Source organism: Bubalus bubalis, chromosome 4, assembly GCF_019923935.1.
Source record: "Bubalus bubalis isolate 160015118507 breed Murrah chromosome 4, NDDB_SH_1, whole genome shotgun sequence".
Lineage (NCBI taxonomy): Eukaryota > Metazoa > Chordata > Mammalia > Artiodactyla > Bovidae > Bubalus > Bubalus bubalis.
This window is the reverse complement of record NC_059160.1, coordinates 124,733,062-124,750,745: the sequence shown is the minus strand read 5'-3', so window position 1 is coordinate 124,750,745 and position 17,684 is coordinate 124,733,062. Positions and strand designations below refer to the sequence as shown.

The window sequence follows — 17,684 nt, the reverse complement described above, 5'->3', positions numbered from 1 at the left end:
AGACTTGCATGACAGCACCTTACCAGGAGGAGGTTAATAGGCATAGAATCACCGTTGACCGTATTGATGGTCAGTGTAATCGTATTTGCCCCTTCAACTCTGTGCGTTTTTATGCAGTATTTCTGTTTAGTCTCCCAGATTAAATATGTTATTAATCTTGCAGCCAGTTTCTTGCAGAGGTTTTATAGAATTACCTAGTAAGTTAGAAAGATTTAAAAGAAAAAGTCATGAAAGAGATTGTTATTTGTGGTACAAAGCAAAACCCTTCAGTGATGCCCATGGTATTTAGCAGTTGTATTTATAATTCTTAGTATAACAAGGGAAGATACACATTTTAGTTTAAGTATATACAATAGAATTATAAGAATAAATCAAATGAACAAAATATGATTTGACAAAAGAATTTTTCATGTGTAAATCTTCCCCCAAGGGGATGTGTATTTGATTCATTAGAAAAGATTTAGTCAGTTATGGATCATGAGAAAAAGGAGAAATTATACCCATTTCCTGCCCCCTTTCCTGCCACCAAATATAAATCTTTTGTTATTCCAGACCACATAGAAGAGACAATGCAATCAAGGCAGTGTCTGCTGGCTTTGGAGAAATCATGTTGTTATTCGCAGGCACTCTTTACAGGAAGGGCCTCAGAGTGTTCAGCAGTATTGAGGGCGTATGTGCACAAACCATGATGTGATTTGGGGATGATTAAGTGTGTGATCAGTTTATGTATCTGGAGAATTGAATTATCTGGTGAGTCTCAGGACACGTGCTTTCGGTAATCCTGGAAGTACTTCTTTTTCAGAGACCCACTGAGTCATTATAATCTGTGCTCTGGAAAATACAACACAAACACATGTCCCTTCAACCAGCAAAATGCATGTCCCAAAGGGACTGATACATTCACTATTTCAAGGACCCCATTCTACCATCTTTCTAGAAAAGTGACTGTGTGAATAAGCTGCCTGATAGCTGGAATATATTTGAGGAAATATTGAGTTAACCAAAAAGTTCCTTTGGGTTTTTCCATTAGATAGAGCAGAAAAACCTGAATGAACTTTTTGGCCAGTCCAATATGCTGTATCTAGGATGACTTATAACGGGAGATGGTAGAAATAAACCAACCCAAAGACCACGGGGGGCTTAGAACATAAGGCTGGTGCCAGGCAGAAGAAGTAAAAGTGGAAAGGAAGAGGATGAGGCTGTCATAGTAGAGAGGTTGGGAAGGGGCACTGTTGGACAGATGGTGAACTCTGCATTTTCTAGTGGTGAAAACAGAAGTGCCTGTTACGCAGGTAAAGACACAGGTGGGACATGAGAACTCCTGCCTAAAGGGACAAGCAGGCCGGTCACTCTCTGAAGAGCCCAGGCTTGGTTGAATGTTCTGCTGTTGCCATCTTGAAACTCAGAAAGTTTTGTCTAAGGGGCCATACATTTTTATTTTGTACCAGATTTCACAAATTATGTAGCCAGTCCCAGGTACATAGGTAGGAGGCCACCATGTGATTATTGATCATGTAATTATGTGAGGAACTCCAAGTCAATGGAGAGCATGATCCTTCAGCCTTTGTAAATGTTAATGAGCAAGGAACAGAAGGGAGAAAGAAACTGCAAAAAGTAGGGGATGTGGCGAGTGGTTGGAAGAAATAAGAGGAAGAGACAGAACATGTGGGACTCAGGAAAAGCTTGACCGTTCACTCCTCAATCTGATATATGGATGTTAAATTTCAACTGAGAATTATGTTCCTATTGTAAAGAAGGCCGGGCACATGTCCTCTGTGGTCTTTTGGTCAGCGAGCTTAGTTGAAACAAAGCTGAAAAAAAGAAGTGAAAGAAAAATGTATTCAGGTTGTATACATTACAAAAGTACTTGTTCAACAATTTTGAATTAGTTCAGTTCATAACTTTGGCAACTTCAGTCTTTCAAAACTTTACCACTAAGACCAGCAATCCCTTTCCCCATTTTCCTAGGCCCCAGACTGTCCCTGCACCTACGAGAAACTGATTGGCAGTGTGAGCCCTGGGGTGGTAACCGTGGCAACGTCAGCCACGCCGAGAGACACTGCACCAGTCTGGGCCCCACAGCTGTGTATACAGTCATAGGTCTTATTAAATAGGAATCTGTGTATTCAGAGCATGTTTCACAGAGAGTTTATTTTTAAAACTGAAACTTCACACATGAGCTCTGTGCTTCGGAGGATACGGGTATCATACCTCCTGGTTTTAAAGTGCCCACAAGTAAGTGATGCCATGGTCACCAAAGAGCTCCTTTGGTGGCTCAGTGGTGAGGAATCCGCCTGCCAATCTAAGGGACACAAGTTAGATCCAGTTGGGAAGATCCCCTGGAGAAGGAAATGGCTACCCACTGCAGTATTCTTGCCTGGGAAGTCCTACGGACAAAGGAGCCTGGCGGGCTACAGTCTGTGGGGTCACAAATAGCCCAATACAACTTAGCAACTAAACAACAATGACAATATGTCATCAAATTATATCTTCAATGACCCCGTGTTTCTCTTTCCATTCATGTGGGCTATTCTCAGTAAGAACTTTTGAGGGTGGCGTTAACTAATTACTGGTGCTTTAGTGTACCTAGTGAGATGCTTCCTGCAGGACGGCCTTTCTGCATGCTGCCCTCATCTGGAGACAGTAAGGAGGCTGGCTGGCTGGCCCACGTTTGATCTGGATGGTCCTCACCACCCAGGCAAGCACGGGCAGGCAGTCCCAGGAGAGGGGTCCCAGGGTTTAGAATAGGATGTCCACAGGTTGCTACAGAGAACACTTCCAGTTCCTTAACAGTTGGACTTCCTGCTGCTGCCCATCCTGGGGGGCAGGTCACTAAGTGTTAGCTTGGAAAGGCATTGGGCCACTTTTTTTTTTTCATTGTTTGTATATGCCACACTTTGTGTATCCATTCTTCCATCCATAGGCACTTGAGTTACTTCCACATTTTGATTATTGTAAATAACACTGCTAAGAATGTGTGTATACATACCTCTTTGAGACCCCACTTTCAATTCTTTTGGGTATATACCCAGAAGTAGAATTGCTGAGTCACATGGTAATTCTATTTTATATTTTTGAGGAACTGCCATACTGTTTTTCATAGCTGATGCACTACTGGGCCATTTTATAAGTTGAATTACATTGTCTAATAGGAAATTTCCTGGCATCTAGTGGTTAGGACTTGGTGCTATGACTGCTGGGGTCCTGGGTTCAACCCTTGGTTGAGAAGTAGGATCCTGCAAGCTGCACAGTTGGGCCAATAATAATAATAATTGTCTAGTAGGCTTTATTGCTTTGATGGGTGACAGGCTTCACATTTTTTCAGTTGCTTCAGTCTATTTGAAACAATGGAATTTAGATGCTTGAGCACCAAGTCAGGTGACGTAGCAAGGGAAGGGGAAAGTTATTAGAGCCCATCTTAAGCTCTCAGGCTCTGGATCATTGGCTTCTAGGAAAAAGCAGGACACCTGTATCCGATTTGGCTTTGAAGAATGAAACCATCATTTTACTTCTGTTATTTTCTCTGTGGCTGATGCCAAGGATAATTAGGATAAAGTTTGGGTTGAACCGTGTCCCTGCCTTGTTTGCTTGTCACTGGGGTAGCTGGAGGGCAGGGCCTTGGTGCCCCCCGTAGCCCTGCCTCTCATCGTCCCCTTCCCCCTTAGATCGTGACCAGAGGCTGCGAGACGGTGGAAATGACCCTGAGAAGGAACGGGCTGGGCCAGCTGGGCTTCCACGTGAACTTCGAGGGAATTGTGGCAGACGTGGAACCTTTCGGTTTTGCGTGGAAGGCCGGCCTTCGCCAGGGTAGCCGCCTCGTGGAGATCTGCAAGGTGGCCGTGGCCACACTGACCCATGAGCAGATGATCGACCTTCTCCGGACCTCGGTAACTGTGAAGGTGGTCATCATCCAGCCCCATGATGACGGCTCACCTCGGAGGTAAGGCTCTCGTGCATGAGCACTCCTCCTTGGTCTCTATGGCAGGTGCTGTCCTCTAAGACCCTCAGAATACAAGGTCATATGCATCTTCCACTTAAGTTGTTTGGACATCCACCATTAGCACAACTTAAAAGGTCTATAAAAAAAATCATTAGTATATAATAAATGATACACTCTCATTTTCTAAGCTCTCCTTTGGTACATTGAAGCCATTGGGTTCAGAATATTTACTTGCATGTGTGATGGAATATTGGGAAATCAGATGCACTGTTTGGTGACCACTCCATTCTGGTTGAACTGGTTCAGGGCTTTCTCATAAGCTATCATGGGAAACATAGAAGAAGTGACTGGACTTGGCAAGCTCAGAGATGGATGGGTGTGAGGAATAGGAACAAGAGTGGAATTAGAAAAGGATACTGTGGCATTGTAAATAGAAAGTTCTCAGGCTCAACATCACAGGGGTATTAGGCCAAAAGGAGAAAGAACAAGCCACCCACCTGGCTGTGGCCCGCCTTGTACGGTAGGTAGTATGTATAGTGGCATCTGGAGCATCGTTTCTCTGCCTCCATCTCAAGTGGAGGTCCTACTGCCCCCCAGAGCTCTGGCTTAGGAGGGATCGGCGTGCTTGAAATCCAGGCCAGGCACTAGCTATGTGACTTTGTCACCTGCTATTTCTTATTTTCAGTCCCTCAGTCATGTCTGACTCTTCGCAACCCCATGGATTGCAGCACGCATGCCAGGCTTCCCTGTCCTTCACTATCTCTTGGAATTTACTCAAACTCATGTCCATCAAGTCAGTGATGCCCTCCAATATCTCATCCTCTGTTGTGCCCTTCTCCTCCTGCCCTCAGTCTTTCCCAGCATCAGGGTCTTGCTCTCCCTAAGCCTCACTTAATGTCTGTAAGGTGGGATTATTATATTGCCTACTTAATACTGTTGATGCAAGTTAAATAAGGTGATAATATGTAAAGCAATCTGCACCTCTGGCATAGTCAAAACCCCACACATTTAGTGAGAAACAAACACACAAAAGACTAAACCTTTAGGATAGTCATTTGAATTTTTTCATGCTGTAAAAGAAATTCTTACTCAAAGATAGCAGAATGACTGTGCCCACTCCCTGATCTTGTTTCTGTGGTAACTGAGGTCCCTCTTTGCACTCTGTCCATTTCCTTTCTCCCAACCTCCAAATCAGCACCATCGAATAGCACTTTCTCTGAGGACATGTTCTACATCTGTACTGTCTAAACGGTAGCCAGTAGCCACATGGGTAGCTTGAAATTTGGGTAACACAGCTGAGAAAATGGAGTTTTTATTTTAATAAATGAACTAAGACTGCATTAGCCACATCCGGCTTGTGGCTACCATATTGATTGGATGGTGTGTGTGCCTGTATGCGCCATCATGTCTGACTCTTTGTGACCCCATGGAGTGTAGCCCACCTCATGGAGTTTTACAGGTAGGAATACTGAAGTGGGTTGCCATTTCCTCCTCCAGGGGGTGTTCCCAACCCATGCCATTTCCTCCTCCAGGGGGTGTTCCCAACCCAGGGATCGAACGCGAGTCCCCTTCATTGGGAGGCTGATTCTTTACCACTGAGCTGCCTGGAGATACACCAGCTCTAAACCATGATCTTTTTTTAGAAAATAAGCCAGTGGTGAGCCACCTTCCTCTCTGGTTAATGTACAGAATTTTAAAAAACTGTGTTTCTGTTGATTATCTTACCTTTTGCTCCCTGCTTAACTTTCTATGGTCTGATTTCCTATATCTGCCCAGTAAGGTTATAGAGTAAAAGTTAATGAGCTGAAATTTTTGAGAGTAGCAGCCACATGTCACAGGAAATAACCAAGTTATTTCTTGTTTCCTTGCCAGATTCTGTCCCATTAAATTCATTTACTCCCCAAGAATCCTGTGAATCACTCCTAGGGGTATGAGTACAAGGAAATCAGAGACAAAAATTATTTTCCTAACAACAAGACTTGGATATAACAGAAAGCAAATCCTTCAATCTTTGAAGCTAAAATATTTGTAAGTGAAAGTCTTTTAATAAATAGATTTTAGTTATTATAAATAAATTGTAAGCCCCTTATTAGAAATTTTTCCACATGGTAAGATTTTTTTCTTCATTGACTGGAGTTATAGATTTATAAATTTTGTGGTGAGAATCAAATTTTGTGCTGTCTTCAAGGTTGATTACTTCTATTGAATTTGACATAGCTGTTACCATGTTCTCCCCAAATTAAAAAAAAAGCAAAACATTTTTCTCCTATTTTTGGTTTTGGTCTGATGTTACTCAGTAAGACATTTTTTTAAGCTTCCAAGAGATATCGTTAATAAAAATGTTAGAGTTATCATTATATTTGGTATTTAAAACATATGATTTAGAAAAGTAGAATTTCTTAAGTAATACCGAATTGTTTTTCAGCTAAAGCAAATAAACAAAAGCTACCACTTAAAAGTTCTGCCTCCTATTTTTCTATCCAAGGATTTGTTATCTGCTTTGGTCTGCACACAATTAATTCTTTCTTTGTTTTAAATGTAAATTCTCTTACTGAAACTGTTCAAGATATTTAAAGATTTTGCCTTTGTCTCCTCAGAATCTCCTTAATGTTATTCCCTGAAGATACAAATTTTTCTCCTGATTAATCTGAAATAGCTGTCTTCTATATTTTTAACCTTAGCCAGGATGAGAATAAGCTGTTTACCTGGTAGTGACTCTCCAGAAATGGTCCACCTATCATCCACATTTCCACAAGCCAGGAAGCTTTTAAGCCTAGCATGTATCATTTAAGATGCTTTCGGTTCAGGCCTCCAATTTTCTGTGAATTTGAATCTGTAAATTTGCAGATCTACATTGTTGTTAGTTTTGGATTCATGTTCTGTGCCAGCAACTCCCTGGACACCCTGATAAAAGGACTCATCATGATCCGGCAGCCTTACGTCACTGGAAATTATCCTTGAAGTGACAGCCCTTTGCTTTAGACTGTCTTGCTGAGTGTGAGGGCTTCCCAGGTGGCAGTAGTGGTAAAGAATCCACCTGTAATGCAGGGAACACGTAAGATGCAGTTCGATCCCTGGGTTGGGAAGATCCCCTGGAAAAGGGCATGGCGGCACACTCCAGTATTCTTGCCTGGAGAATTCCATAGGCAGAGGAACCTGGCAGGCTACTGTCCATAGGCTCACAAAGAGTCAGACATGACTAAAGTGACTGAGCATGTACACATGCATGCTGAATATGAAATGTCTTACGTTTCATCCCCACCCTAAGCAAGTCTGGGCTTCCCTGGTGGCTCAGAGGGTAAAGAATCTGCATGCAATGTGGGAGACCTGGGTTCAATCCCTGAGTTGAAAAGATCCCCTGGAGGAGGGCATGGCAGCCCACTCCAATATACTTGCCTGGAGAATCCCCAGGACAGGAGCCTGGCAGGTTACAGTCCATGGGGTTGCAAAGAGTCAGACGCAACTGAGCAACTAAGCACAGCACAGCTAAGCAACATCAGCCTTCTGCATTATTAGATTTTATTAATGAAACTGTAGAGGAGGGTATAAAAGAAGAAATGAGCAATACTTCACTCATTTTGAAAATTAAAGTGCAAACCTTTTTTAAATTTAGTTTTTATTTTATATTGGATCATAGTTGATATATTAAATACAATGTTGTGTTAAGTTTCAAGTGTACAGCTAAGTAATTCAGTTATCCATATACATATATCCAGATTCTTTTCCCGTTTAGGTTATTACAGATCTCTACAGAGTAGAGTTCCTTGTGCTGTACAGTAGATCCTTGTTGATAAAGTACAAACCTTTTAAAGGAAATATCACTTAGTACCTTTATTCCTGCAGCAAAGTATATAAAGATGGCCCTTTAGGTAAAACTACTCTTTTGATTTGTGGCGTGGAAAAAGGCGCCATCTTTCACAAATTGGCTCTTACTTGTCAGTGAGGTGGCCAAATGAAAATATTAATTTAAATGGATGTGTGTGTAATTTTTCCTTTTAAGTTGTCTTTAGTGTAAGAGCCATAAGGACTACTAAAATGGCCAAGTTCATGAATTGCAAGATATTTCAGCCTTTATAAACATCATGAATAATAGAGTGAAAAATGCTTCAGTTAATTTTTGCCATTTGTCAGCTTTTTTTTTTTTTTCGTCCTGCACAATATCAAGGAGAAGAAATTCTCCCCGGAGCCCATCTGCTTCTGTCAGGAGTGGGAGAGGCCTGTCATTTAATAGACTCGCTCCTAGTCGTCTGTAGGTCAGAAGGTATTTGCTTATGACTCAGAAGCTGCTGGATTAAATGAAGTCTTTAGTTGGGAAAGTATTTATGTGGAATCAAAAGGCATCCCACATTTTGAAGTCCTTTTCTCAAGCCTCGGGGTGATGATAACTCAGCTGTCCCCAGGCTTGAAAGGAAGGCAGAGCCCAATTTTATTTTCCTTGTGGAGTTCCAGCAGGCATGGAGCAGAAAGATTCCCTCTGGGAATGCTTATTAGCTGATCTCCTGCTGCGACTGGATCTGGGCGAGGCTTCATAGAGATTGGGAATGAGTGGCCAGGAGCAGTTAGGGACTAGTGCTCTTCAAATGGAAATGAGATTTGCAAGGGAGTGAGGGCTTTGCCCAAGCAGACAGTCTCTGTGGCAAAAATGAAGAAGAGTTTCCAAGACGCTTAATTAAGCATTTCTTGGTTTTCTGAAAGGCAGGGCATGGCCTCAGTCCCTAGCCTTCAGAGGTGACTGACATTCTATCAATGTCATTTTAAGGAAGGTGCATCAACTTAAAAGGCTGATATAAAGGAAATAACAGCTCATCAGAATTATGCATGAGTTGTGATACAATGTGAGTGATTTAGTAAATATGTCCAATAAAAATGGAAATGAAATTCCATGCTGTGGTGCATCTGTTTTGTGTGATTTTTCATACTTCGTTGACATACTGTCCAAGACGTATTTTTCTATATAATGCAAAACAGTGGAAATTATCTCATGTTGTCATGAATCTAAATTCTTGTTCTCTGATCATTCTGTAAAATTGAAGCCATAGCCGCCAGGACCTTGACCATTCAACTCCCGGAAGTACACAGAGTGGGGTATAGAAATAGAAATGGGGAAGAAAACTCAATTTTGTCCGGTTAGCAATTGATAGGTAGGTATAAATAGATGAATAACAGAAGATAGAAACATCGATTATAGGTAAATAGGGAGACAGAAAGAGATGATAGATAGATAAATAGATAGGTGGTGAGTTGAAATCTGGATTAGAGCGAGGTTTTAGATTAGGTTCCTTATATTTGTTTGGATAAGTAAAACCAGTTCTACCTGATATTGTCTCATAGACTCTAATGAGTCTATGAGAATATGACTATAATGAATATAGAATATTCATTACAATAATGAATTGTAATGTGAACTGTTAAAAAAAAAAGTATGAAACTTAAGGTTCTCACGGTAACCTGAAGCACAGTCACTATTTTGTGTCCTCTGCCCAGTCCTCTGATATAATGTTTAGATTATCTTCTCCCTCCTAGAAGTAAGAACACTGGATTATAGAACGAATATAAGGTAGGTTATTTACTAGTCATTCATTCTTTCACTCTGAACTAGCTTGTCCAGGGCTATTAAACATGGAAAGAACAGACATAACCTTTGCATTCTTGGGCTCCTTTTCATCTGTGTGGCATTCTGTAGTACTTCCAGGACCTCCCTGGTGGCCCATTGGTTAAGACTCCACACTCCCAATGCAGGGGACGTGGGTTTGAGCTCTGATTGAGAGACTAAGATCCTGAATGCCACAGTGCGGCCAAAAATAAATAAAATACTTCCTGCTTATATTTTGTCCTGATCGTTGTCCAATGACGCTGGGCAATGGTGATGGACAGCCAGTGAATACAGTCTCTCATGGAAATTTATCAGAAACCAGGTGTTATATAGCTATTGAGTCTTCTGTTGAACTTTGTAATAGAATGCTTTTCCTCAGCAAGCTTTCTCAGAAGGGGAAGAAAAAAGGAAGTGGTTGGCTTCATGAAGAACTTTTTGGCCCTTTTTTTTTTAATATTTTAAAATTATTTATTTTTAATTGGAAGGTAATTACTTTATAATATTGTTTCGGTTTCTGCCTTACATCAACATGGATCAGGTTCAAAAGTCATCTCCCTTTTGAACCTCCCTCCCACCTCCCACCTCATCCCATCCCTCTAGTTTGTCCCAGAGCACCAGATTTGAGCTCCTTGCATCATACAGCAAATTCCCACTGGCCCTGTTTTATGTTGAATGCTGTGTTTGGTCTGGGGTGCAGTGGGTGAAGACACACTCCACCCCATGTCTGGTGAGAACGAAACACAGGAAGCTGATGACTTAGTACGAGCCAGCCTCACTTCCTGTGTAATAGGCACGTACCTTGTCAATTCAAAGACCTTATTCAGAGGGCTTGGTCAAGTGGGTTTCTGGATCTCTTTTACTGTAGTCTCAGGGTCTATTTCTATCTATAAATTAAAGAAGTTGGTAGAAAAGTGAATTAATATTTCATCAAGTGCCTACCTATTTCAGATGTGGCACTGCCCTTACCTTTACAGTCAGTTACACTGTGTGGTTATCTCCCTATTGGAAGCGTTTGATTTTTTTATGCAACAGAAGGAGTTTGTGATTCGAGTGAATGAGCACCAATTATCCCTGTCACCTTGTTGGATAATTTGGAAAGAGTCTTTTAGCTATTAGCAGGCTATTAGCATAACAGACATTAAAATGATGAAAATATCGGTGATTACTTCAATCCCTCAGGCTATAAGGTCTCTTTGACAAAGTGCATAATGTAAAAGAAGCAGATATTTTGTTTGAGGGAATCTATCTGCCTTTGTTGCCAAAGAGAATCTTTGAGCTCCTAGTGGAAACTGACATGACGTGGGCTCATTAAATGTCCTTTGATAGTTTCTGAAGGAGACGGGGGAGTGCGTTGGAAAGAGTGCTGAGCCAGGAGTCAGCTTCCGTGTCCTAGGGTGAAAGCTGTCTCACCTTTCCAAGTCTGTGAGCCTTCTGCAAATTGTAGATGTCCTTTGTACTACTGCAGACATTTCTGTGAAATTGAAATGGTGTAGTGTAGGTGGAAACCTGCAAAGTGCCGTACAAGGGAAGTGTGGATTAGAAGTAAAGGACTGCATTGCAATATGTTGGAAGACTTCATGAGATTTGTGGGTTGAGGTCAAGGTTCACTGAGATTCTCCCAACAAAGTGAAACCAACAGGCAATTTCAGAGTAAATGCAAGTTGTGATACGTGATTTAGCTGTGCTGTGGGCCCATGGTTTACCCTGTCCACACCTTGCCAATTTGTTCAGCTCTTTTATTTTTTTTTCCTGGTAAGAATGCATTCGTTCCTTTAAACTTTCTCAGTTCTCTTTCTCAGTTCTTTGGGAGTTTGTTGTTGCACCTCAACAGTATTTATCCCTATTTATTATCCCTAGGATTTCTCCTACTTCTTCATTTTTGAAAGTCATACATCCAACTTTGGTATGAGAGTAAAGAACAAAGTATCAAAATAATGATTCATTGTTCTATTGATGAATGTGCACAGGGAATTTTACAGCTCTAAAATTTTCTGTGCTTCTGATTATTACATAAAGTTAAACTTTCCCATTCTATAGTTCTGTAAATATATATTATCTAGAAAGAACTTTCAGCAAAGTGTATGAGCCTTTTGCTGTTTTATATTGCCTTTCTTTATGGAAGCAAAAAGTCATCAGTTTGAAACTAGTTTCTTTCCTCGACGCTTTCGCTTTGGGAAGCTTGCATACTTCCGTAATTTAATCTTGACGCATCCTCCGCTGTTACTGTTCCACTGGAAAGAGGTAAAACATGGGTCCACAGAGTTTCTCCCCTTTCTGAGCTGCATATTGGCAGATCTGGGTTTTGAGCACAGGGCACTGACTTCTCTCCCTTGGGTGGAAAACAGTTTGACTGCTGTAGAGCATTTCTACTGATAATGAATAAAGAAAACTGTGCAGCTTGGCTGGGCTCCAACAGTGATAGTCCTGATGGTCAGGTGGTCCAAGTTGAAGCTCCTTTAGAGCTGAGATTACAGCCTGGCCAGCAGTGATTCTGGTTTCAAGCACCCATTTATTAGTGGTAAAGGGAGGGTCCTCTTCCAGAAAACCGGACGTATCACTTGGAAGGGATGATGATGCCATCTTGGCGACCTTCCCGGTTGTCTCTGAAGTCCTGGGTCCATGCTACAGTGCTGAACAGTGATCATTAGTGCCTGTCAGCTGTGAGCCAGAGGGCACAAAACCTCTGCGCTGCTGAGCCTAGAAGCTGGAAAGTGGGAGCAGCCACAGACTGGAAATTTACAGGTGGGAACCCCTGGTGTAGGCAGCTTCTGGAAGCAGGGAGAACATGGAAGAGTGTGGATGTAAGGAAGTTACTCAGTGTCCCTGGTAGAGGAGTAAGCTGTTGCATGGAGTCCACAATGCCAAGTGCAGAGGAGCAAGTGGGGTTGTTTGTCAGAATAAAGCAGTCAAACCTAAGATGCTCTGAGGGCTCCAACTAAGGGAGCCACTTGTTATTCTGATAGTTTTGTAGCATCACATTTTTAAACCAGCACGTTGTTTTTGATGCTCTTGGTCTACAGAATGTTTTCCCTTCTAGGACAGGTGACTGGGAGAGATTATGAGACTCAGAAAAGTCGTTCTCTAGACAATCAATGTTAAAAATTAAATTCGTTTTGATCCCTGAAGCTGAGTTTGTTTTGATCCCTACCTAGCATGGCAATTAGAAGCATAAGTAGATGATGTTTGTTACGAAGCAAAGACGTAGTCGTGTAAGTGCTCACGTGCTAGTGATACCCCAGCCTTATCTATGCCTTCGAGTGCCTTCTTTTGGCAGGCACACCATGAAAACGGTGCCAGAAACTAGAAATACAGTTCAAATCCACTGACTCAGTTTGGTGTGTTGAAAGGAGATGGAGCACGTTTATCAGTGAGGTGTGTGATTTCTCCACTAATATAGGAAAGCAAAAGATGGAAGTCTTTTCTTCAACAACAGCTCAGTTACACACGAGATTAGCAGCTCACTTGTTCAGAAGTGGGCTTTCCTAATAGCTCAGTTGGTGAAGAATCTGCCTGCAATGCAAGAGACCCAGGTTCAATCTCTGGGTCAGGAATAGCCCCTGGAGAAGGAAACGGCAACTCATTCCAGTACTCTTGCCTGGAGAATTCCATGGACAGAGGCATCTAGGCAGGCAACAGTCCATGGGGTCACAAAGAGTTAGACACGACTGTGCGACTGCGTTCAGAAATGGCTTCTTGGAGCTTTTTTGCATTTCGTCAGTTTGGGTTTGAATTGTCCTTTATTCACTGGCCAGAAATGTGTGCCACGTGCCCTTCACCAGTGCCGGATATTCCAATGAGTGGGGCTCTTGCCTGGCATCCTGTGCTCAGACCACACAAGGTGGACAGAGCAGTGTGCTCAAGGGCAGGGACAGTTTCTGGTACCTCCGGCATCCTGAGCATCTCTGAAGGCTTATTTGTAATTTTATTTTACACCTCTTCCCATTTCCCTAAAAATCGGCTGAATTTCCATATGTATCCTTCAAGGATTTCCTCATACATATGGAACAGAACTGAGTTTGACTAGGTTTGAGGATATGTTATAGTCATATTTATTTGATGTCTTGGTCATAAAAAGTAAACAAAGCAAATATCTAGTTTGTGAGAGTAGTTACCATAAAAGTGTCTTGGCAGAATTAATTTTGATTTTAAAATAAAGTCATTCTTTAAGCTTATTTTCATGAGGGCAAAAGAATGCCCATGTTTAGTATTAAAAGATCATTTACATATGACCTTGTGCAAGAGGATGGAAATGAAATATTCAACCCCCATTCTCTCTTCAACCTAATATGTGGCACAAGCGTTTGTCAGTGGTCTCTCAAATATTAGTCATGATTATGCATTTATATAGCTTTTTTTTACCCAAGATTGAAGCTAAATTACAGCCTCTTACTAAAGACTATAGTCTGTGAGCATGAATTAAAGACGCTGTACCCAGCGGCCTGTCTTTTCTTTTCTTTTTTTTTTTTCCTTTTTAAACCAAACCCAATAAACTGGAAACACAGAGCAACCTCTGGAAATGCAAGGTGCCCTTTCTTCCCTAAGATTCAAGGTTCACATGCGTTTCATTCAAAACACAATTCCAGGACTTTTCACTGTTAAGAGATTCCTTGACTTGGATGATGCAGGCAGCTTTAGCCTTTGAGACCCCAAAGCCTGAGGTTCACCTGAACGTCCAGTGACTTGCTTACAACATAGGTTAGGGTGGAAGACAGGATTCCGTATTCTTGATGTTTTCATGTATGCTAATATCCCACCTTTATGATTTTTGATGAGGTCATTGGCCATATGCATGAATCAGTAGTCCCAGGGGATGTTGTATCTAATTAAATAGAAAGACACTTGGAAACAATGTAAATCCATGAGCAAAAAATTGTAGCATCTTAGCACTTTATTTTAAAAAATGCAACCCAGTGTAAATCTCAGCTTATCAGATTTGTCCAGTTATTTAGCACATTCATGAAATCCAGAGTAATTTAAACTTGCCTAGGTAAAAGAGCACATGTGGAAAACTCAGCAGTGGCCACAGGACTCGAAAAGGTCAGTTTTCATTCCAATCCCAAAGAAAGGCAATGCCAAAGAATGCTCAAACTACCACACAATTGCACTCACCTCACATGCTAGTAAAGTAATGCTCAAAATTCTCCAAGCCAGGCTTCAGCAATACATGAACCGTGAACTTCCAGATGTCCAAGCTAGTTTTAGAAAAGGCAGAGGAACCAGAAATCAAATTGCCAACATCCGCTGGATCATGGAAAAAGCGAGAGAGTTCCAGAAAAACATCTATTTCTGCTTTATTGACTATGCCAAAGCCTTTGACTGTGTGGATCACAATAAACTGTGGAAAATTCTTAAAGAGATTGGAATACCAGACCACCTGACCTGCCTCTTAAAAAGCAAGAGTTAGAACTGGACATGAAACAACAGACTGGTTCCAAATAGAAAAAGGAGTATGTCAAGGCTGTATATTATCACCCTGCTTCAGTTCAGTTCAGTTCAGTTGCTCAGTCATGTCTGACTCTTTGTGACCCCATGAATCGCAGCACGCCAGGCCTCCCTGTCCATCACCAACTCCCATCTGAATGCAGAGTTCCAAAGAATAGCAAGAAGAGATAAGAAAGCCTTCCTCAGTGATCACCCTGCTTATTTAACTTATATGCAGAGTACATCATGAGAAACACTGAGTTGGAAGAAGCACAAGCTGGAATCAAGATTCCTGGGAGAAATATCAATAACTTCAGATATGCAGATGACACTACCCTTATGGTAGAAAGTGAACAGAAACTAAAAAGCCTGTTGATGAAAGTGAAAGAGGAGAGTGAAAAAGTTGGCTTAAAGCTCAACATTCAGAAAATGAAGATCATGGCATCTGGTCCCATCACTTCATGGCAAATAGATGGGGAAACAGTGGAAACAGTGTCAGACTTTATTTTGGGGGGCTCCAAAATCACTGCAGATGGTGATTGCAGCCATGAAATTAAAAGAGTCTTATTCCTTGGAAGGAAAGTTACGACCAACCTAGATAGCATATTGAAAAGCAGAGACATTACTTTGCCAACAAAGGTGTGTCTAGTCAAGGCTATGGTTTTTCCAGTGGTCATATATGGATGTGAGAGTTGGACTGTGAAGAAGGCTGAGCGCCGAAGAATTGATACTTTTGAACTGTGGTGTTGGAGAAGACTCATGAGAGTCCCTTGGACTGCAAGGAGATCCAACCAGTCCATCCTAAAGGAGATCGGTCCTGGGTGTTCATTGGAAGGACTGATGCTGCAGCTGAAACTCCAATACTTTGGCCACCTGATGTGAAGAGTTGACTCATTGGAAAAGACCCTGATGCTGGGAGGGATTGGGGGCAGAAGGAGAAGGGGACGACAGAGGATGAGATGGCTGGATGGCATCACTGACTTGATGGACATGAGTGTGAGTGAACTCCGCGAGTTGGTGATGGACAGGGAGGCCTGGCGTGCTGCAATTCATGGGGTAATAAAGAGTCAGACATGACTGAGCGACTGAACTTGAACTGAGGTAAAAGAGATGAATTTTGCTTTGGGGGAAAGAGAGTTAAAAGATAAGTCAAGTTTACTGATAAAGAGATAATCCCTACTCATTCTCTACAACAGACATCTTATCTTTTTATAATGCTTCCTTTAGTTCATCCAGTCTATTCTCAAAGGGTAGCTAGCACCACCATTCATTTGGCTTCCGGATCCAAAAAGCAGAACACTGTTTTTGATTTCTCTCTCTCTCTCCATCCCAAGCTCCAAGCACTGTTGATTTGACAGATTAGAACTTTTACCCCACTTTGCTGTTGCGAAGAATGAACTTTTCTGTGTCCTGCCTCTGTGTGGGGCCTGTGCCCTCCCCTGCCTTCTCCTCTCCAGACACTCAGTATCTCTGCTTTAATCCAGGAGTATGAATTCTACCATAATATGCCTTGACACACCTTTTTTTCCCTTTAGTTCTGGAAATTTTTGTGTATTATTTGTTGATCATTTCCTCCCCACCTTTTCCTCTCCTCTTTCTCTGTTAGGTGAATTTAGACTTTGTAGATTGAACTTGGATTTTCTGGCTTTTAAGGAAAAGCTCCTCTGTTTACCTTCCATCTGTCCTACTGGATTTTTTATTTTTTTTTTCTTTTTCTTTTTTTTTTTTAATTTAATTTTATTTTTAAACTTTACATAATTGTATTAGTTTTGCCAAATATCAAAATGAATCTGCCACAGGTATACATGTGTTCCCCATTCTGAACCCTCCTCCCTCCTCCCTCCCCATTCCATCCCTCTGGGTCGTCCCAGTGCACCAGCCCCAAGCATCCAGTATCGTGCATCGAACCTGGACTGGCAACTTGTTTCATACATGATATTTTACATGTTTCAATGCCATTCTCCCAAATCTTCCCACCCTCTCCCTCTCCCACAGAGTCCATAAGACTGTTCTATACATCAGTGTCTCTTTTGCTGTCTCGTACACAGGGTTATTGTTACCATCTTTCTAAATTCCATATATATGCGTTAGTATACTGTATTGGTGTTTTTCTTTCTGGCTTACTTCACTCTGTATAATAGGCTCCAGTTTCATCCACCTCATTAGAACTGATTGAAATGTATTCTTTTTAATGGCTGAGTAATACTCCATTGTGTATATGTACCACAGCTTTCTTATCCGTTCATCTGCTGATGGACATCTAGGTTGCTTCCATGTCCTGGCTATTATAAACAGTGCTGCGATGAACATTGGGGTACACATGTCTCTTTCCCTTCTGGTTTCCTCAGTGTGTATGCCCAGCAGTGGGATTGCTGGATCATAAGGCAGTTCTATTTCCAGTTTTTTAAGGAATATCCACACTGTTCTCCATAGTGGCTGGACTAGTTTGCATTCCCACCAACAGTGTAAGAGGGTTCCCTTTTCTCCACACCCTCTCCAGCATTTATTACTTGTAGACTTTTGGATAGCAGCCATTCTGACTGGTGTGAAATGGTACCTCACTGTGGTTTTGATTTGCATTTCTCTGATAATGAGTGATGTTGAGCATCTTTTCATGTGTTTGTTAGCCATCTGTATGTCTTCTTTGGAGAAATGTCTATTTAGTTCTTTGGCCCATTTTTTGATTGGGTCATTTATTTTTCTGGAGTTGAGCTGTAGGAGTTGCTTGTA

At 41.6% G+C, this 17,684-nt stretch overlaps 1 protein-coding gene across 8 annotated transcripts in view; it reads left to right on the top strand.

Annotated features, from left to right (window-relative positions):
* SIPA1L2 (signal induced proliferation associated 1 like 2) overlaps window positions 1–17,684 on the top strand; it is a 251,449-nt gene that overhangs the window by 180,402 nt on the left and 53,363 nt on the right. For all 8 annotated transcript variants that reach the window (XM_044942017.2, XM_044942019.2, XM_044942020.2 and 5 more), the window contains one exon: window positions 3,666–3,940. In XM_044942017.2, the coding sequence (XP_044797952.2) occupies window positions 3,666–3,940 (275 nt within the window). The remainder of the gene's footprint in view (window positions 1–3,665; window positions 3,941–17,684) is intronic.